Raw genomic sequence first — 22,770 nt, forward strand, 5'->3', positions numbered from 1 at the left:
AGCAGGGGTCATCTGGGTAGTTGGATCATAGGACGTTTTTGAAAGGAAAAAGCTTCATAATAAAAATAACTAACTTTGATTCTGCATTTTGCCAGAGACAGTGTTTTCACAGGGTTTTCTATTAATTTCTTCTGAAATGTTCACAACTACTCTGAATGGTAGGTGTTTTCATCCTGGTTTTGAAGACAGAAATCCCAGAAATCCGGAAGGAGATGAAAGGAATGAGAGGGGAGGAGGAGGGAGGGGAGGGTGTGGAGGAGGAGGACTGTTGGGAGAGGACGCTGACCCCATGACACCACCATACACCCACAGGCTTCCTGCTCCCTTTCCAGAGCTCCTCCTATACCTGAGAGTCCACTGAGGTTGTTACAGCATTTACACAACACATCCACATCTTGCAGCCATTACATCAGACTGTAAATAAGGACCACATTAATCCTTTTCATCTTTTTTTTTTCATTCTTTACTTTAAAATTCCCTAATGGCATCATATTTGGCATATTCTAAATTTGGGAGAAATTCAGGCCACACATGTGGAAAAAATATGTATTCTCACTGTTTAAAAAATTTTTTTTGAAAGTCATTAAAAATATACAATGTCCTAAGACTCTAGTAAAAGAACATTCCCATAATTCACAGATGAAACTATAGAGAATAAGGTTACCCGCTCCACTGAAGAGGGATATACAGAATCATAAATTCTCCTGTGTTGTTTTAAAAATATAATCCTGTGATTTTTTTCCCCCAAAGTTAGTTTGAAGGAAAAACAAAAGGCAGAAACTCTGATAATCAACCAGGGTTTCCAAAGCTGGAAGGACAGGAGAAGGAGGAAGGAGGGAGGAGGGAGTGGGAATGTCACAGGCACTCAAGGGCTCAGACTTCCTAATGGGGGTCCCTGTGGGAAGGACAACACAGCAGGAGGCCCACGTGTCCCTGCACCCTGCTTCCCTGCTACTTAATCCATCTTCCTATTCAGCTTCTAGGATCAAACAAAAAAAGAATCTGCCTTCAGCTTTCCAAAAGAATTTCCTTTCCTGGACACTCTCCTCTCAAACCCCGCCTGGCCTGCTCAGCCCACTCGATGACCTGGCTTTGAGGAATTCACTGACTCATTACCAATGAGAAAATCCATCTTGCTGACTTCTGGCGAGTGAAAGCCTGTGCCTTTCCAGCGGTACACACCCGCAGACACTGGCCCGGGATGGGAAGGACTCTGCCCGCTGGTTGCTGCAGGGACCAGCGGCAAAGGCATCAAAGTCTCGGTGGTGACCGCCCTGACAGCAAGGAGCTCCCTGTAAGGTGGCACTGAGGCCAGGCGCCCCCCCTGCCACTTCCTGCCACCCAATGCTAGCATTGCCTGAGTATCGACCCCATCCAGGGAGACTGCCAGCAGAGCCCACCCACTACACAAGCACAACCCATCCGCGTCATGTTACCAGCAGTTTGGTGTCTTTGACGACACAAAGAAGCTTGCTCCACTGCCCGAAGCGCTTCTTCCTCAGTAGGAAGGCACAGATTTTGGCATCCTTCACCAGGTCCATGGAGGCCTCCTCAGACGGCCACTGGTGCCGTGTCTTCTTGCCCTTTCCATCCTCTTCCTCCTCATCATAAGACTCATAAGAGCTACTCATTGCATCTGAGTCATAATCTGTCAAAAGTAAGGAAAGAAGTAAAGATTGAGGGCCTGTCTACAAACACCTTATCTGGAATCCTACCTGTGGGCTCAAGAGTATGACTGTGGTACCAGGAAATGAGAAGGGGCCTTCCATGTGGTGGGGTAAAGGTAATCAGTAAAGACTGGGAAAAAATAACCAAGGTAGGCAGTGGAAAGTAATGATGAGATTTAAACTGAAATGCCTTAGAGTCTTCATCTATGAAAACCAGTCCTATGCTGTTCGGTGAGGACTTGGCTGTCTGCAGACCCACGGTGTTGGATCCTGGGCACACCGCCACTGGTGAGTGGACCCAGCCAACAGGCTACCACCCACAGGGTGCAGCTCTCCCACAACACACCAATAGGTCAAGATCTTCTCGGGTCTGCAAAGTCCTGCCTGCGTGCATTGCCACACACCCACCCTTGCTCCCATTCCACACCCAGCCCCAAGCCCTCCTTCTTCAGGCTTCCAGAGACCTTTACACCTATCCTTCTCATTCTATGAGGCAGGAACAGTTCATATCAGATCATCTCCAGTTTCCTGAATGCAGCACATTCTCTCATTGCTGGGGCTCTACACGCACGGCTTCCTGCTCTCACACAGGCTTCCTGCTCATCCTACCCAATCTCCTGCCTTTGCCTGAATATGTCTCTTGCCTCTCAGGGTTTAATTTCTGGGTACCCTGCATTAAAAGTCAGTAAGTCCATATGCATATTTTGAGTACTTTTTTAGTAAATATGTTTCACAATAAAACAGTTTTTAAAAGCTTAGTATGGCTAGGATGTAGCTGACATGGTAGGAAGTGTCGGAGCAAACCACTGACAGGTGGCAGGAGCCCAGGCCGCTTGGAGACCCGGTGTAATCTGAGGTCTCATATGGGCAATGTGCAAACTCAGACTTTCATTTTAGGAAGGTTATTCTCACAATAGTTGGAAGGATCATGAATCCCTCAGTTCTTAGCTCATTTTCTAGAACATCGAATCCAACAAACATTTAGTGAACAAATGAGCAAAAGGATTAATGAACAGTTGTAAATGGGAGAAATACATCTGATTTCACTCATTCAGCACGCTTATTGAGGGCTTACTATGCGTCAGGCAATCTTTTTCATACTTACACAGTTGGACCTTGAACACACGTTTGAACCACATGGGTCCACTTATAAGTGGATTTTTTTTTTTCAATTAATACAGGACAGTATTTAACTGCCTTAACATTTTCATTTCTCTAGCTTTTTTTATGGTTAAGACTATAGTACGTGATGCATAAGACATATAAAATGTGTAAATGGATGCTCTGTGTCATGGGTAAGGCTTCCTGTCAACAGTAGGCTATTAGTGCCTACAATTTTGCAAAGTGACACATGGATTTTCGATTGTGCAGGGGCTCAGTGGCCCTGACCCCCGCAGCGTTCAAGGACCAGCCATACTTCTACATAAAGGTGCCATATAGACCCATGACAAAACCAGGTGGGCTTCACCTTCACAAGGGATTTTCACACCCATGCTCTCTGGGGTCAGAGATAAGCGCATGTCAGTATGGTGGCCCTCCCTTATCCATGGTTCCACTTCCTGCTGTTTTAGTTCCTTGTGGTCAACGGGTGTCCAGAAGCAGGTGATCTTCCTCCTAACATAACATCAGAAGGTCGCAGTAGCCTCACATTGCGTCACATGCCCACATCACTCCCCTCTCACATCTCATCACGTGGGCACTTTATCATCTCACATCATTATAGGAAGGATGCATACAGGATAGTAAGATCCTTTGAGAGAGTGTGACCACCAGTGCATCCCTCAACTGCTCCACTTTTATTACCGTGTACCATCCCACTTGTTCTATTGTGTCAATCTCCTGTGCCTAATTCATAAACTACACTTTGTCACATATGTGTGAATAGGGTACTATGCACAGCTTCTGGCATCCACTGGGTGTCCTAGAATGTCTCCCCTGAGGAGGAGGAAGAGGAGGAGGAGTGAGCCCCTGGCACATCCTGGCGCCTGTGTAGACATCTACACTTCTTATAGAACAAGAAGGCAGATCAAAGAGCCAGCAAAGGCCTGCGTAGATCTGTGTGTTTACAGGATGTTGCTGGTTAGGAAACACTCTTCACACCAGACACCAGTCTCATAGGCAGTTATGGCAAAACTGAAGAACACTCCAGTAAATAATGACCTTCAACTATAAAATGTTAAAATGTGTATTTTAGACATATACCCATCTCCCACAAAATCACAACTGGCATTTCAAGCAATTGCCCTTAAGGAGGGAGAGAATGAGGAGAGAGGGCAACCAGGAAACTGAAAATGCAAGCCTGAACCCCAACCCCAACAAGATCTGTATGACAGCACCACTGACCCAGGCCGGCTAGAACCAGCTCCCCAGAATCCCATGGTCCATATGGTGTGGGTGAGGTTAGCACTAGGGAGTGCCGTTGAGGAGATGGGACAGCAGAAAGGAACGGCAGCCCCTACACCCTGAAGGTTGGTGGAGGGCACCAGGTTCTCCTGGGGCTCAGGCATGTGTTGTGGGTGCATCCTTTGCCCTGCTGCTGGGCCCCCAAGTTGGGTGGTGCAGATCCTCCATAAGTATCAGCACCACAGCCAAGAGGACCAGCATCTTTGGTGTTGCCTAGCGGGTGGGGGGTCATGGATCCCCATGGTCATGGGGTGCAGTTTGCCCTTGTGGATTTCAGAGTCCCTGAGCTCCACCACTTCAAGCCCGGCTGCTCTTGGGGACTGCTGAGCCACCCACAGGTGCAGTTCCCATGGCCTCCAATAGCTGCCATGATTGTGTGAAGTCCAGCCCCCAGAAAGAAGCTTCTGTTCCATGTCACAGTGGCTCTGCTTCTCTGATCACACCCTGTTCTAGATGGTAACAGAAGCCTGATGGCAGGCAGGCTCCTCTAGGTGAAGCTCAGTGCAGACCTTCAGGATTTCAGAGCTCAGCTACAGAAAAACTGCTTTTGGCTCTTGGATACTCTAGCAGCATCTAAATGCTTTGTCATGGGCACCTCAGCTGCCCAACGTGGGCTCTCGGTCACCTGTCCCACCACGGAGCATCTGAGCAGGCTGCATCCATTGGGCCCATAAGCCATAAATACCAGGTGCGAGCTAGGAGCTCAGGTACACATGACCCTGTGCCTATTGCTTGGGCTTCTTCTCCTAACACAAACTCCTCAGCATGGCCTAACAGTTTGGTTGGATGGTCAAGACTGGAGAGGAACTGGCCACAAGCAGGGTATGCAGAAGGGACTTGAATGAACCTCCCAGATGGGCTCAGAAAGTGAAGTTCACATACCAGCTGAGCTCTTAGCAAAGCCTCAGCAGATCTTCACAACTGGCTCCCTAAGGTAGCCTGTCACATAGACATCAGGAAGCTTCTTTCCCCCAGATTCTCATCCAAGTGGAATCACGTACATGGCCGTGGTGCAAGGAAGGATCTCCACTCAGCAGAGTTAGTGACTCCTGGACCTTCTGAGTGGTCCTGCCTGCACATGACACTGTCCCTTGGCGTGTCAGCCAGCTACCTAGTAACTGGCTCACTCCCATCACAGGAGGGGTAACAGTGCATTTTCACCGGAAGAGATCACTCCCTGCCACAATGCTCCTGCCAAAAGCACAGTCTTGCAGAATGCTCTATTCACCAGCATGGCACCCCAGCATTGCTTCTGACCAGAGAACTCATGTTACAATGAATGAAGTCCAAGCTATGGGTCTGTGCTCATGAGCTCCACTGGTCTTGCCATGCCCCATCACCTGAAGCAGCTGACCCAACAGACCAGTGGAATTCCTTTGGAATATTCAGTTCCAGGTCTACCTTGATTGGCCACCCCTGGGGAACTCAGGGTGCTAGCTTCCAGAATACCTTTTAGCAGTATATGCTCTGCCTCAGTGGGGCTCTTTCCCCCATGGCCAGGGCTCACAGGTCTGGGAATCCAGGGCTGAGAATGGTAGTGGCTCCTCTCACTAGAACCCCAGGGATCCATTGACAAAATTTCTGCCTCCCTTCCTTGAAATTTTGGCTGTTAGCCCATAGGTCTTAGTTTCTAAGGGCAGAATATTCCCTCCAAAGGATGCAGTAATCACTCTATTAACCTAGAAGGGGAGTGAATAGGCAAAGAGAGGGTTAAGGGCAGTGGCTGTGGTGACCAGTCATGGCCACACTGGGGTGAAAGGGCAGTCCCTGGAGTAGCCCTCATTACTTCCATGCCCCAGGAGTGAACCATCCAAAGCAGCCAGACCTTTCAGGAAGGAAAGATGAGTCATTTTATTGAGTGATCGACCAAGGTGCTTGCCGGAGACAATGGGAACATGAAGGAAGTTATAAATATACATTATGACCATTGACCAATTGTAGAAATGAGGACGGGACTAGTTACGCATGAGTCTTTGTTCTGACTCTAATATCTGTGTACAAGTTCTCCTCTTCCCCTCCCTTTCCCTCCCGTCCAACAGCAGCTGGCCGTGGATCTCAACATTCAAGCTACAGGCTCTCCAAGGGGGGAGTATGACCCTGCTGGAAGAGAACAGGTGTCACCCCAAAGTCAGTAAAGGGACTTTCTATCCCCTTGGGCAGTTAGGAAATTTTCCATGATACAGGAGATAGTTGAATTATGCTAACCTGAACCGTGATTCTGCTCTTGTCTTTACTTGGAAATTCAATGTGCTTAAAAGAGATGTGCTTGGACGCCAAATGGACACGGGAGAAATGGTGGTGGCTTTACACCATACCAACTTGGCACAGTTGGAATGACATTTCCCCAGATTCCCTTCCTCGGATGGTTCTGGGTCAGGGCTGGCCACAGGAGAGATTTGTGAGCAGTCTATAAGGCAGGAGGGGAGCCACCACCAGTACACGCTAAGGGTTGGCTCAAGTGTCAGGTGCCACTGCAAGCTCACACTTGCTGTCACAGGCTGGCCAGCTCTCTGCTGAATCCACAGATCCTGAATCTCCTGCAGGCCCTCTCCCTCATCTTCTGAGGCCCAGCCAGGCATGTGCCACTCTGCAGAGGTGCCTTCCAGCCTGTCCTGCAACACACGCTACTCCATTGTTTCCATGGCTGCATCAGGTCCTCCTATTATGGACCCTTTATTCCTCTGCTGGAACTACACCTGAGAATGGGTTCAACAGAGCTGTCTCCACATCCCTAAGTAACCCACCTGGACAGCAGCTCCCTGCATCATTCCTCAGGAGGCGAGGGGAGGAGGAGACAGAAGGGGGGCCCTTGCCACCAGCTGCCCACCCCAGACACCTGGTTAAGGGAGCCTCGGCGGGCTGTCCCCACTGACTTACTGTCCCGAGCCTGTGTCCTTCTGTTACACTGTCTTCTGGATTTGGTTTGACAAAAGCTGCGCGCCCCTTGGCAACTAAGGGATGGCTTCTCTGAACAACAGGACAGGACATGTCACTGAGGTGGGACTTCTCAGACTGCAATTGTTCTTGGTTTCTAGCCTTGCAACTATGTTGGTGGGAGGGGAAGGATGGTAGGAGCAGGCTAGAGCCAGTTATTCCCAGCAGTGGGAAATACCTTCCTGGAAAAGCTTGTTTTCCTGGACTCCCTGCTGTGAGAAGCAAAGGAAGCCAGTGAGGTTCTGAATGACACCGAGCCACTTCAGGTTTTGTGTTTTCTGATGAATCAACTGACTTCTGAAATGGTGGACACTTTAGAAATTACATGAGCGCATTGTCCACGGATGGTTTTTAAATAACAGAGAAGAAAACATTTGACTTAGAGACCTCAGAACCCAGCACATCCTAACCCCCATACCAGAACCATCCCTTTCCCTCTCTGAATGTGACTGCTACGAAAACCAGCAAACAGGTCTCCCTGCCCTTGAGGAGCCATCGGTCCTGCTCACTGGGCCCACGTGCAAAAAGCACACGCAGGGAGGCCCTCCGGGAACATGCCAGGGACACTGTGCTGCAGCACCTCCACTTGTCAGCTGCCAGGAAAGACAGAGGCCAGAGACCTCCGGCGATAGGAGGACCGCCGTGGGAGCTGGCGTGCACTGCCATAGAAGACAGATGATGGGCCACCATGTGCCACGAATATTAATGTGCCCAAAGCCTCGTGACTAAAATGAACAAATCCACTCAACTTCCCATTTTATCTTTTATGAGCAAAGCAACGTTCCCTCGACCACGGGGACTTGGATATCCTCCCTCCACTTCATCACGAGACAACAGTTCCCCTGTCTGACACCGAGGGAGGAATGAAGCCAGTGATCGAAAACCAAACTACTGAGGTGTTTGTGAGGGAAGACCAGAGCCGTGACAGGACAACTCTAGCTCGGCAAGAAGGTTCTAGTAGAACTTGTATGAAAATAAGAAGAGACGGGCTGGTTTTGTATCCAGGCTCCTTTGGCCTTCTGGGCATGAGGAAGCAGACTCAGGCCACACCCCAGGCACGGGGTGCTACAAACACACGCCATGCACCTCTCCACCTTATGACCTAAGGGGAAACATTTCACCGAGACCTGTGACCACTCAGCCACAAGGTCTACCTGACATGAGTCAGAGAAAGACAACCATCCAAATTTCCACAAGCACCTCTAAGGCACCGCAGGCTTTCAGAGTCCTTTCTGTATCAGCCCCCTATGTCCCCGGTATCTTGTACCACCCGGCTCCCCTCCATACCCAGAGAGCCGGCCACACTCTTCACAGTCCCCCACATCAAGAGGATGGCAGGCAGATGCAATACTCACTTGACGTGATGTATTCCGGAGCTTTCCCAGGGCTCAGTGGTACAGCTTCCTCGTAGTAACCTTCCGGGAGAGAGGATGTTGGTAGCGGTGGCGGCCCACTGTCAGGTGGCTAAGGAGAAGAAGGAAGAAACACCACAGATATCAGAACCATGACTAGAAAGTCTACCGTATGGACTAGCAGGTGTTGACCGGAATTATCCATTTTCCTTTGTAAAGTCCATGGCAAAAGAGAACAGTGACCCACAAAGAGGTTCTGGGTTCATTCAGTTCCTGACTGGTCTCTACTGCTTCCCTGCCCATGTCCACTCCCAGCCCGGGGCCTGGCCACACGTCACTCAGCCCACACTGGCTCACCTGTAGCCAGCAGCTGTGAGTGCCCTGGCACACCCTTCTTCTGGGGCAGGGGCTAGCTTATAGCCCTCTCTTGGACCCTCCCCAGGGCAGAGGTGGAGGTCTGTCCCCCCAGCGCTGGCCCTCCCACACCCCCCAGGACCCATACCACTGCACGGGGGCCCGGGGGCATGGCAACTGTCCAGATTCACTGGTGCTCATCACCATGTTGCACCAGGTGAGCAGTGGCTACGTAAAGGAACGAGGCTTGCCCATGATCGCACCATCTTCCCAACACGGGCCAGGGAAACTTTTCAAAAATTATAAAAGGAAATCCCCTCTGAGCTACTCTCTAAAAGAAACTTCTCTTGAGAAGGACAATCTGCTTGTGGCAAAAACCAATCACATTACAGTGTCCTCTCAGACACTCGGACCGAGGCACTGGGATTTTGAAGCTTGAGGACACAGAAGAGTTGTCAGGACCGTCCAAACATCAAGCCCCAGCTGAAGCCCTCCTCTCCTCGCACATGTTCCTGATGACCCGTGCACACCGACCTCTCCTCCTCCCATGAACACCTAGGAGCTTGATGCTTCTATCACTCACTGGCCCTCACATCAACTGCAAGGTGAGAAGGGATGGACAGGGAAAGCCAGCATACCTGCTACCTGCCTGGCACTATCCTGGCACTTCTGTCTCAGGATTACTTGGTAATCCTTCATAGTAGACTACCTTTCCTTACACGTCACGGACACAGAAAGTGAGTCTCCAGGTCTCTAACAACCTCCTCAAAACCAGGGGCTGGTAAATAACAGAGCTGGCTTCTCTAACACCGGGTCAGTCTACTAAACACCCTTTTATATTCATATTCACTTTCTTCCTTTTGTAACCAGCTCACATAACCTACATTCTATAAACAAATTGGAAAGACATCACTGAGAAAAGAATAGAACAGCAACCCCAAACTGAAGATCTACCAAGTTAAGTTTCCAAGCAGAACACTGTTCCAAGGAAATAAGGGTTTATACCCATATAAACTCTCTAGAAAGTGAAACAACTCAGCTCTGAATCCAAGAAGCCCTTTGTGAATGACTAATCACCCTGTGTGCATCCAGCCTGCTCCTTCCTCCTGCCAGATGAAGGGTCATTTATTTACACAATTTCTCCATCTACTGGAACCTAGTTATCTCCGCTCCACCCCTAGGCCTGTGCCCTGGACTAAATAACCCCTGACCCCTCGCACGCCTCGCTGCCTTCTCGACTGTCGTCATTCTGTGGTCGTACCCTGGATGGTACCCAACTCCTTCATATCCTCCCGAAGAGGCAGTGCTTAAAGCAGAACCTGATACACTGTGCTCAGCCCCAGGCAAGGTCTGAACAGGAGCCCATGCCCGGGTTAAAATCTCTGCTTGTTGCTTTTGGAAAAGAGCTGCCCGATTCACTGAGTGTCTTTATTCATGAAACAGAGAGTGTTTCAACTTCCCCTTGGTATGTCGAAACAGTCAAATTATTCATGTCCTGGGAAAGCATTACGAATAGCTGAATCAGACAAATGTTTGTGAAACAGCACACACTCCCCTTCCTTGGGCTACAAGAAATGCAAAGGTGCACAGGGTGAAGAGCTTGCTCCCAAGCTGCTGGGCTTTCCCAGGAGGCTCTCAGACCCTGTGTTTGGCACAGCTTTTCAACGGGTATGCCTTAGATCCTATAATTCTATTTTTGGAAACACAGGCCGAGAGGTCAATGGTCAGGTGAGCAAAAATGTACAAAGACATTTCAATAAATGACTGTTTAGCAAAATCTAAAAACAATGTAAATCTTCACTGAGAGAAGGTGTGCGGACACATTCCTGCACAGTGAAAGAGCAGTGCTTAAGCATTTCAGTCATTTGCATGAAAACCCCCATTAGACACCATTAAGTGAGAGGAAACAGGTTCACTATGAGCCCTTGATAGAAATGTGTTTAGGCTTACATATGTACAAAGACAAGAGGTCATCCACCAAAATGTTAACAAGTGGATGCATATCTCTGGCTTGGCTCTTCTACTTAATATTTATCATTTTTAAAGTGTAAAAATTTATCATTTTTAAAATTAGAAAAAAATTAAACTATTTTTGCTTTGAAGTAATACCCCTCAAAAACTAATTCTTACAGAGGAACACCCTCTGTCTCTAGAAGGGACCACACTCCACTCCCGAATACCATTTCCCTTGAAATTCTGGGTTTCAGATCCTTAGGCAGAAGAATTATGACTTGTGAAGGGCAAGTGGGGGTGAGGCTAAAAAGACGTACCCAAACTGTTAGTACCATTGCTTTCAGAGGAGATGCTTCCTTCTGATACTTCCCCATAGGTAAGAATTTACTGAAATCACCAGTAACAGGAGTTTTTAAAAGCAGAAAAGAGGGAAGGCAGATTTCCAAAAGGGATCATGGAAAACAAGAGAAACCAGAGGAGGGGCAGGAAGCAAGAGTATAGCACAGAGATGACAAAGCTTGATTCCCTGCATGCACTGCATATGGGGCCAGCTCCGACCTGGGACCGAGCGACACCCCCTAACTCTGGGCGCTGATGTCCTCCCTTGTGAATGAGGGTGCCTCTGACATCCATCCCAGGTCTGAGATTCTCGCTCCAGTGTTCTTATCATGTGGCAGGTCAGCAGGCCACAATGCCAGCTTGACCAGTCTCAAGACTTCAGTGAGAGTTGATGTTATCACCTCTGGGCAGGGCAGGAGCCGAGGCATCCCTTCTACCAATGACACTGCACACCAGCGTCGCACCACCCCCACTGGGTTGTGCAACTCTCCCTCAATTCCAGAAGATACCCAGTCTGCGCGCAGAGCCTGACCACCGTCCTGCTCCCATCACCCCTGTTTCCTGAACAGTCTCCCACAAAACACTCCAACCACCACAGCCTCTGAGGAGACTTGAGAAGCAACGTGAGAACCTGTCTTCCCCGAGGAAGGGCTACTGGTGGCTCAGCTGTGCTCTAGAAATAAACGATAGGAACGGCCCAGCACCAGTAACCAGGCAAGGTCAAATGCGTGGAAACATTTCTTCCACAGATGAGGACGTCAGCAGAAGTTACTCTCTAGTTTAGGGACTGTCACCTGCCTTAAGGAAAGCTTCTCCTCCTGGGGTCCATGTCTCACTAAGAGAAGCCCAAGCTTCTAGGAATACAAGCTATGGGCTGCTTGGCCATCATTTAAATCCCATCTTTTTGGAAAGAAAAGCCCATTATTATTTGCCTTTGCCAATTTAAAGGAGAAGCCTGGCCAAGAACTATTTTCCGACTGATAACGATAAATGTTACGTTTATATAATTGTATGGCAGAAACATAACTGTCGTTTATTATTTCAGTGATATAACAACGAAATCTACCACTTACTATTTGTCTGCCACGTATCACTGTTCTGGGATCCTCTATACAGATCTTCTCCTGTCCAGAAATTAACACTGATATGTAGGCATTTTGATTATGATTTTACAAATGAGGGAGCTGAGGCCCAGGAGGTGAGACCCCAAGGGGGCCACACGTGCACAGAGCTAACTGCTGGAGGAGCTGAAAGTTCACCCGAGCAGCCTGGGTACTGATTAGGAGGCTGGGGAATAGTACACACTGCGGTTCTATGTCATGACCGTATCCTACAGCACCTGCTGCTGTCCCTCCCGTCCCTGCTGCTGCGCCTGCTGCTGTGCCTGCTGCTGTGCCTTTTTGCTATGCCTGCTGCACCTTGCTGCTGTGCCTGCTGCTGCACCCCCTACTGCCCCTGCTGTGGGGCTAGTTGCACCTGCTGTGGTGCCTGCTGCTGCATCTACTGTACTTGGTGCTGCACCTGCTGTTGTGCCAGTTGCACCTGCTGCTGTCCCTCCCGCTGCCCCTGCTGCTGCGCCTGCTGCTGTGCCTGCTGCTGTGCCTTTTTGCTATGCCTGCTGCACCCTGCTGCTGTGCCTGCTGCTGCAGCTCCTACTGCCCCTGCTGCCAGGCCAGTTGCACCTGCTGCAGTGCCCATTGTACCTGCCATAGGAAGGAGCCAAACAGCTCGTTGAACCCACTGGTCCAACCACAGTGCATTCATATCATCTATTGCCATTCTCTCCTTCTCATCAGAAAAGCAGACATTCCTCATGCCCTGTGCTCCTCATGGCTCCTTCTCTGTCCCTCCACTGCTCCCCCACCACTTTCCCCTCCTCCCCAGTCCATTACTCAGCCTCTGCACCAGAAACCCCAATAAACTGATAAGAGCCTGGATCTAGCAGAGCAAACTATCAGCCTAGAATCTGGAATCCCTTTCTGACTCGAATTCTGTCTACATGGTGGGCATCCAGACTGTTACAGTGATTAAATTCCATTAAGAATAACAGAATCTGAACTAAGAAAATCAGAGTCCAAGGTCTAGTTCTGTGCCACAAGCAACACAAGTACTTTAGAAGCATGAAGGGCACCCATGCGGGAATCTAAATCTCCTATGAGGCAGGGCATCTGTATGAAGGTGTCCACACTGCTGAGCACACCTGGGGAGTGGGTAACAGAATTTTACAGCCTCAGCTGCAAAAGGGGCTTGATCGTAACAGCATGATTCTGAGTACTTTTCCTAGCAAAATAAAAGTTTTTATCCAAATGACACCCTGTTCTGTTCTGCTCACTATTGAACTTGCATTCCACGTAGCACATGAGCACGCAGCAGGCATCGGACCATGCTGGGAAGCTTCCTCTGGCTTCATGCAGGCAGGCAAAGACTGGAAGCCCCATGGGGCTGGACCGGGTCATCTTCCCAGCCTCCACCAGCAGGAAGGCATCCACAGGGAAGGTCAACAGCCCAATGGGAGTGTAAACAGGATACGTATCTGGAGGGCAGCCACAGATTAAACTTTTAAAAGATGCCACAGGAATTACATATGAGACTCAACTCCTCAGAAAGACAAGTGATTCATGTTCGCTCAAAGGACCACATCAGATTTCACCAGGAAACAAACGGTTTTCTTGTTTTAAATCTTGGACTTTTGTCTCCATTATGCAACTGGAAAAATACTTAATTTTGTCAAATAATCTCAAAGAGCCTCATAATCTCATCTGTCAGATAGAACAAAGTCACTGTGAAAGTGCTTTTAGGAGGCCTAAGTGCAGGCAGCAGGCAAGATGGGGAGAGCTGGGACAGCATGCTTACAGTTCTGGGGACAGAGGGAGGAAGCAGAGTGGGGGCTGGGTGGGGAAGGGAGAGTGTTCATGGGGACAGAGTTTCAGTTGGGGAAGACGGAAAAGTTCTGGCGATGAAGGGTGGGTGTGACCGCACAGCACTCTAAAAGCACTTACTGCCACCCAACTCAACATTTAACAGTGGTTAAAATCATATAGCTTATGTTATGAATATTTTAACCCAATTATAAAAGATCCTTCATGATTATTTGCTGACATAATAAGTGATCACATTTACATAAACTCTGGCCCTAAGATATCAAAGACTTAGTTGCTTTCCCATACCCCATCCAGACACCATATAAAGACACCCTGCTACTAAATTATTGAATAAAAATATTTCTAAATGGCTTGATTGGATAGCATACAAATGTAGAGTCTCAGGAGGGGTCCACCTTGCTCTTTTCTCTCAGCTGTAAAGATCTGAGAGCCCCTGGTCTGGGCTCAGTGCTGTTCTGAGAAGGGGAGAAAAGAGGACGATGGGTGCCATAGGGATCTGGCCCCCTGGGGAATGACTACTCGAGCATGAGCTTGGCCTGCAACAACGTCCAACTGGTGGGATCCGTTTCCAAGGGAGGCAGCCACTTATCACACATGCCCCACACCCTTGCTGCACACGGAATACAGCCGTTGGGTAGCTGCACACTCTCGGTGTGAAACAAAACAAACCTCTTCCCAGACAAGCTTTTTTAAACAAATGCATATCTTGGCCTACTCCAGTCTCCTGTTGGAAAGCAAAGGAGCTCAACCAGACTGTCAAACATGTTGCATACCATGCTTGTGATTTCGAGGATTTAGGAGAAGTTCTGAACACACATGCAACACACAGCCCCACACTCTCACAAGCCCTTGCAAAGCTCTGTTGGCCACGCTAAAGGGTCAGCAGGTCTCATGGGATACCCTCGGCTGTCACCATGTTTACCCCCAGGCCCAAACAGAGAAAAAATGCTCCAATGTTCCCTTTGTGTGGAAGCATCATCAGCGTTACAAGGTTGACTTTTGGAAGTGCTCTCCGGCCTTGTCAAGCCGTCCTCATTTTCCACTGCACAACGCAAGGTACACAAAGAACCTTGAAACAAACACTGTCTCCAACAGGTGAACATTTAGTTTAATTGAAAGAATGTTAGGGCAGCCCGGGTGGCTCAGCAGTTTAGCACCACCTTCAGCCCAGGGCATGGTCCTGGAGACCCGGGATCGAGTCCCACATTGGGCTCCCTGCATGGAGCCTGATTCTCCCTCTGCCTGTGTCTCTGCCTCTCTCTCTCTCTGTGCCTCTCATGAATAAATAAAATCTATTAAAAAAAAAGAATGTTGAAATGAGGCCCTGCTGTTAGATCAGTGAGTGTAATGTCTCAGTTATGCAAGACTAACAAATCTTAGGGATCCCCTGGGGAAGAGGAATGGCAGGGGAAGGTTAGTGGTAGTTGCATGAAACCCCACTGGGCATTAAAAGGGAAGAAGGTCAAAGATAACTCATCCTCTAGAGTCTGAAATACAAATCCATGTGATAAGAGGCAGCCCTCTTTTTATCACATGCCACAGAAGAGATAACAAAGGAAGAGTGGCTCGAATGGAGACTGCCTGGTGAGAGTACCATAAATCTTATACTGAAACACATCCTTCAACCATCCTTAGTGATGTTGATGGTAATTCCCACAGGCCCCTCATGATTGGCCCCTGCGGCATGGCAGTTTCACTGGCAGATCCCTGCCCAAATCCTATTGCCCAGCACACAGAGTTGTGTGCCCAGCTCCAGGCTGCCCATGTCTTCCTTTGTACGTCCTAACCTGTGGCACAGCCACCTGGACATTCCATCTCTGGCCCAGCACACACTAATTTTCCTAAAAGTCAACTTGTCACAAGCCAATTCACCAGCTGCAAAGTGAATATACCGAATATATCGCCTTGCTGATATAATAAATTCACTGAATTATGAATTCACTGAAAACTATCAGAAACTATCAGTTCAGAAAACTATCAGTAGAGCCATCTTAACCAGTTTCTGCTTCCCTGATTTGCTGAAGTGACAGATATTCTTCATGCACTCTGCAAAATGCCCTGACGTATGTCTGTTAAATGTTAAACATTCATAGTCATCGACAGGCTTCCCTCCAGAATGTCCCATACAAAGAGTCCTCTCAACTGAGCTGTGCAGTTGTGGCCAAGGGTCAGCTTGGCTCTGTAAATGTGTATATTTATGACTATAGTTACTTATGTTAATTTGATTAGCTATTACATAAATAAATAATGAGTGCAAAAGGAGAGGTGGTAACTCTGAGATGATTCTCTATAGAAAGCTTCAGTCAAGGGGCGCCTGGCTGGCTCAGTCAGTACAGCATGTGATTCTTCATCTCGGGGTCATGAGTTCAAGCCCCACGTTGAGTGTAAAAATTACTTAAAAATAATTTTTTTTTTTAAGAAAAAAGAGTGGCGCCAGGGTGGCTCAGTCAGTTAAATGTCTGCTTTTAGCTCAGGTCATGATCTTGGGGTCCTGGGTAGAGTTCCGTGTCGAGCTCCCTACTCAGCAGGGAATCTACTTCTCCTTCCCTCTCTGCCCCTCCCCTTGCTCATGCTCTCTCTCTCTCAAATAAATAAATAAAATCTTAAAAAAAGAAAAGAAAGAAAAGAAAAAAAAGAAAAGAAAAAAAGAAAAGAAAAAAGAAAAGAAAAGAAAGAAAAGAAAAAAGAAAAGAAAAGAAAGAAAAGAAAGAAAAGAAAAGAAAAGAAAAGAAAAGAAAAGAAAAGAAAAGAAAAGAAAAGAAAAGAAAGAAAAGAAAAGAAAGAAAGCCTTGGTCAAGACAAACCACAAAGGAAGAAAAGAAAACCATCCAATTGGGGTGGGCATGTCAACTAGGAAAGAACAGCATAGCACTTGAAGCTCCAGGAGGTCCAAGCTCAGGCTGGCTCATGAGTGTCTACATTTTACTCTACTTTAAGGAAACAAAAACTGGAAATCACTAACTGCCACAGGTATAGGTTATGCAGGAAAGACAAGCAGAATTCGGTGCAAAGCCCCATTCTTAAGGAACACAGCTACTAGCCCCACATCAAAATCCCAGGGGCTTCAGGGACAGAAAAGCTCCTTGGATACCCATGTGTTAGGCACACCAGTAGGGAGAAATTACCTATTGGTCAGACTCCTACCCCAAAATTATTTGTTTAAACTTAAAATGTTTAGTACCTATGCACACATTTTTTAGAAATTCTCACTTTAACCAACACTTTTGGCTAACCAAGTACCATCAGTAAGAGAGTTTCTCATGTTCCTTAGAATAATCTATCACATTGCAGCCAAAGGCAGGGATGGAGCACAAGCCAGGCAGAGGGAGAGACAAGGACGAGAGAGAGAGAGAGAGTGAGAGAGCGCAAGAGAGAGAGAACAAATAAGTGAGTAAACAGCAAACTGTATTTGAGGAAAAATCGATGGAAATGGATTGACTATTCAGTGGTCAAAAATGGTGGAAAGGGCAGCCCTGGTGGCTCAGCAGTTTAGTGCTGCCTTCGGCCCAGGCCATGATCCTGCAGACCCAGGATCAAGTCCCATGTCTAGCTCCCTGCATGGAGCTTGCTTCTCCCTCTGCTTGTGTCTCTGCCTCTCTCTCCCTGTGTCTCTCGTGAATAAATAACAAAATCTTTTTTAAAAAATGGTGGAAAACATTGGCTATTTGATGAGCATGCCTCATCTGAAATTGGCATTGAAAGTGTCAGTCCCTCCATCTGACCTGGACCGCATGAGACATGTGTCTCCGTCCAGATCGGATACATGGATGGCACTTCACACAGCACTGGAGGGTCCATGTTCACAGAAACCTCCTGCTCTGGTGGCTGCCCCCAGATGTTTGCAGCCTGGAAACCCCTTTCCTGATCTGAACTATGGGATGCAGTGCCCTGAGATGGTGGGCAGGCTCAGGCTTCAGACAAACTTAGGAGGGAAAGCATGGGTGAGCCAAAAAATAAAACTCAGAAAAGAGAGTCTCTTGGATGGCTCAGTCAGTAAAGCATCTGCCTTCGGATCAGGTCACGATCTCAGGGTCCTGGGATACAGCCCTGCACTGGGTCCCTGTTCAGCAGGGATTCTGCTTCTCACTCTCCCTCGGCCTCTGCCCCCACCCTCACTGCTTCTCGTGTGCTTGCTCTCTCTCTCTAATAAATAAAATCTTAAAAAAAAAAAAAAAAACGGCCCAGAAATGAATGAACTGCTACCCACTTATACAGTTCTTTTAAATCTTTTTTTTTTTTAATTTTTATTTATTTATGATAGGCACACAGTGAGAGAGAGAGAGGCAGAGACACAGGCAGAGGGAGAAGCAGGCTCCATGCACCGGGAGCCTGACGTGGGATCCGATCCCAGATCTCCAGGAACGCGTCCTGGGCCAAAGGCAGGCGCTAAACCGCTGCGCCACCCAGGGATCCCTATACAGTTCTTTCTCTTTCTCTTTCAAACAAATGACGTTTATGAGGATTAAGTGTGGACAAACACTTCTGGCCCACACTTTTGCATTATATCTAAAAAAAAAAAAAAAAAAAAAAAAAAAAAAAAAAAAACCAAAGGACACAGGAAAAATGAAAGCCAATTAAGTCACAGTTTCTACAACAAACAGAATGAATTTTAAAAAAAGGAAAATAATTAAAAAGTTTATAAAAAGGGAGAAATAGCTAACATATGGTATTAAAAAGATAAAAACAGCATATAAAAATCATTCATTCAATAGGCTCTCAGTTATGGCAAGATTAAATGTATAAAACAACAGACAAACAGTGCAAACTATACGTGCAATTTAAAACAGAGAAATAGTGAGCCACACAGGTAATTTAAATTTTCCTAATGGCCACAGAAATAAATGAAATTGATTTTATTATTATATGTGTCTTCTCTAACTCAGTAACTCATCATGCTAGCAATGTGATAATTACTAAGGAGATGTTCACATCCTTTTCCTCATCCCAAGCCTTGCAACCCAGCATACATGTGGCATTCACAGCACATCTCGATTCGGACTTGAGGCCCCTGGGCCCCTGCCCCGACTCAGCACAGGTGAAAGAAGTTGGCGGCTCTCCCAGGAAGAAGGAAACATAGATGACTTTTATTTATTTTTAGAGTTTTCCCCCCAATTTTCTATAGTGATCTTAATGAAAACGCAGCACCTAAGGCCCCATGCAGACCTAGTGGATCAAAAGGTTCATTTTTACAAGATCCCTAGGGATTCACAGAATGTGAAAGCTGGGGAAGCAGTGCTCTATATAGTAGCAGCCAGCTCTTGCCCAAGGCACAGATCTGCAAGGCACCTGCTCTAAGCACTGGAGGTATTCAAGATTATCCCATCACATGGGCACCACTATCATAGCCTTTCAGGAACATTAGCATTTGCAGCAGCGATGCTATGGTTACTGTGCACGGTCATACATGTACCTGACAGTAAGGGTGCTAGAGGTACGCAGCACTCTGTGTCCTGATGCCTTCCTAGACCCCAGTTCGGAAGCAGGCTTCCAGTTCCCGACACAATTTTCTCTGATCTGTGAGGTGTGCCTGCCTTGGCTTTGCAGCCACACCACCAAAGCCCTAGTGCTGAGAAAACACTGCATTTGAATCCAAAGAACCTGCTACAAAGTTTGCCTTTTCCTGCCTACTGTATGAGCTTGAACAAATCACATATATTCACTGATCTAAGGTTCCTTGTCTGGAAATGATGTATGCATACTCTTCACATGTAGGGGCTCTCCGAGTTCAAACTGAGAGGATTAAATGAAATTACGAGTGAAAAAGTAACAAGTGTGATGTGTGATACATGGTGGGGACCCAATAAGTGCTAATGCCCTCCGTCCCCCTCTAACACAGTAATTAACGGGTGTCTACTGGACGCCAGCCACTGTGCTGAGGTGCAGGCAGAGCTGGAGATAATTGGGACATAGCCTTGCTCTCCTGCAGTCCTTGTCCTGGTGGTGAGATGAAGGAATAAATCACATAGAAAGCAAACATTACAAAAAGAACTGTCGAGTCACTGAGTTTGCTCTAATTTTGAATGAAAGTCAAATTTTCCTGAGTAAGCAAATTAGCCAACAGCAAAAGGCAGAAAAAACTAAATGACACAGGTGAGCATCCCAAGACTACAAAGGTGGCAGAAATTCCCAAACACATTCTGAATGCATAACATCACATAAAATACGCATTCCTGGAATGTGTACCTATGTTTTATTCCAGAAGAAGCATATGACTGAATATTAAAGTTGCAGACTAAGCCAGAGTTAGCCCAGAGAAAGGGTCAAGACCCCAGGCTCTACTGCCATTGTCATGCCTGCTAAAGCCTCTGACTGAAAAGAAAGAAAGAAAGAAAGAAAGAAAGAAAGAAAGAAAGAAAGAAAGAAAGAAAGAAAAGAAAGAAAGAAAGAAGAAAGAAAAGAAAGAAAGAAAAAAGAAAGAAAGAAAGAAGAAAGAAGGAAAGAAAGAAACCTGACTTAAGAACAGATTCCCATGGCCCTGTGGCTCCAGCAATTGTCAAGGGGACACCAGCCTCCCAAGGGAAGCTACATGTACAGCCTACCGCTTGACAATTATCAGCAGTCCTAAAAACCCACTCACAGGAGAGTCTCTAGCAAGGTGAGGCCTCTCTTCCTCCAGATCTGGGCTATTATCACCTGCCCAGAGCCCCAAGGGGCCCAGAGGCCCAGTGGCTCTGCTGTGTAGGACCCTGCACTTACCAGCCATGGCTGGGGGATCTCAGGCAAAGGCATCTGGGGAGGAGCCGGCAGGCTATTGGGGGTCTCTTGCTTCTGAGCATGATCCTTCACTTCGAAACCTGTAAGCAGCAACCAAAACCACAGAAATGGATGATGAGGAGGGTGTGGATGGTGCCATTAGCAGCCACCACTGTCTCAGCCCCATCTTGAATGCTTTGCAAATATCTGTTTTCTTTAAGCTTATACAACAATCCTGTTATTCTTCTCCAGGTGGAGAACCTACAGCTGAGAGAGAAAAAAAGAGGTTACAGAACTAACAGAAACATTAGCAGGTGAAAATGATGGAGCTGGCACTAAACCCTGCATTCCTCCCATGCCACATGGCCTCGCAAAGGTAAGGTGCTCTGCCTAAACTTCCGCTCAGGTCAGTACTTACCCACGGGGACTAAGGGGCAGGCGCAGATCTGGGAAGCAGTGAGTCTGTATTTGGTGCCCTCTTACAGTCAAATACTGGGAGACACAGGTGCCATGCATGTCCTGGCTGGCTTAAGCTTGGGCCCTGGGTGCACCCGTGTTCAAGTTGGGAAGTTAGGTTTATACACAAGTAACTTGGTAAATGTGATGAGCACTGCGCCCACAAAGGCAGGAAAGAGGAAGGAACCAGCTTTAATCTGGGCGCAGGACTATTTCCATGCCAGAACCCCTCTGGAAAGACCCACAGGAACAACCGCTCAACGGCATTTGCCTGTCCTGGGTCATGCATGAGGCACAGGCAGGTAAAGGGCTATGAAGAGACAGCGCCCTGACCGCAAGAAGTACAGTGGAAAACTCTGGCAGAGAACTGGGAGTGGTAAAGAAGGAAAGAAAGAAAAGGCACACATGGGAATTCTATCACTAAAAGCAATCAGCAGATGGGCTTCGGGCTAATGAAGGAGCGCAGGGGAGGAGAAGTGAGTTGGAACGCATTGGAAGGCACGTGCAGAGTGAAGCAGGGACAGAGAGAGAGGGTTGGAACACACGTCGGGCAGAGGAAGAGCAAAGGGCATCAGGGAAAGCCAATAGCAGCTCCTGAGGTCAGAGGCCTAGATGCTGTGGTGCATCCAGACAGGCAGTGGGGAAGGACCAAGTGAAGGGAATACGCAGAGGGTGTGAGGCCAGGGAGGAGGGCCACCTCTACTGATGATGGCAACAGGAAAAGGTGATGGTTGTAGGGAGGGACTGCACGTTTACTGCATAGCAAGGCACTGTGTGGAGGCATTTCACATCATCTCATCCGACCCCCACTACATCCCTCCAGGGAGGAGGATGAAGGGAGCAGACAGAGATGAAGTAAGTGGAGTGCGGTCACTCACTATTCCATCAGCTCCTTGAGGGCTCTGCCTTCCCAGGCCTGGAGACTGCCAGCACCTGGCACAGCGGGAGGCCTCCAGTGACAGCGTGATGAATAAAGACGTTAATGAGCAAATGAACAGTGTTTTAGAAAAGTGGTGGATTAAGGGTGCTTTAGAGACAAAACGGGACTGGGGGAAGAAAGGGCAGACGCACCTTTAGATGACTGTATCCTCAACAGGATGTCGGTGATAACTGCCTTTTTCTCTCTAACAGTTGATGTTAGATATTCATGGTCCAGGAGTTCAAGAAAGAGACGGAGTTCAACTATTAACTCTTCCATTGCTGCCAACAAAAGAGAGGGAAGGGCACTGTTAGAGCCAGTGATGTGCAAACGCCACAGTATAAATGCATTTCATTTTAGCTTGATTGGATGCAGTATTTCAGCATGAAGAGCAAGTTTGCTGAAGCCAGGTCAACTAAAATTCATGCACTGCCTTCTGCTCCTTCACTTTTGCTCTGAGGCAGTAATTTTCATCTAGGAGAAGCTCTAAAGCCATGCTGCCAACAGATGGAGTCATGACCCAAAAGCCTGACATCATCATGGTGTCAATTGCATGATATTAAATTTCAATGTTGAGAAGGAGATGGGAGCTTAAAACACCAAATAGTTTTCAAATAACCACCAGGACGTGGTTTCAGAAACTCAACACCCAAGTCTGCCTTTGCAGGGCTGGATCCATCCCCAGGAAGGCAGTGAGCATGTTTGTGCAGTTACGACAAAGACGCCAGATGCCAAAGAGGAGTTGGGTGGGGACTCCTGACCATATCTTTTCCTTCTAGGATCACGGCAGACTCAAGACCCAACTATGAGGCTAGTGT

At 47.7% G+C, this 22,770-nt stretch overlaps 1 protein-coding gene across 10 annotated transcripts in view; it reads right to left on the minus strand.

Annotated features, from left to right (window-relative positions):
- Positions 1-22,770, minus strand: part of AFAP1 (actin filament associated protein 1) — a 142,606-nt gene that overhangs the window by 62,324 nt on the left and 57,512 nt on the right. For all 10 annotated transcript variants that reach the window (XM_038533100.1, XM_038533098.1, XM_038533101.1 and 7 more), the window contains 4 exons: positions 22,105-22,233; positions 20,581-20,678; positions 8,360-8,468; positions 1,437-1,648 (listed from right to left, as the gene is read on the minus strand). In XM_038533100.1, the coding sequence (XP_038389028.1) occupies positions 1,437-1,648; positions 8,360-8,468; positions 20,581-20,678; positions 22,105-22,231 (546 nt within the window). In that variant the 5' untranslated portion in view covers positions 22,232-22,233. The remainder of the gene's footprint in view (positions 1-1,436; positions 1,649-8,359; positions 8,469-20,580; positions 20,679-22,104; positions 22,234-22,770) is intronic.

The sequence above is a fragment of the Canis lupus genome, chromosome 3 (assembly GCF_011100685.1).
Source record: "Canis lupus familiaris isolate Mischka breed German Shepherd chromosome 3, alternate assembly UU_Cfam_GSD_1.0, whole genome shotgun sequence".
Lineage (NCBI taxonomy): Eukaryota > Metazoa > Chordata > Mammalia > Carnivora > Canidae > Canis > Canis lupus.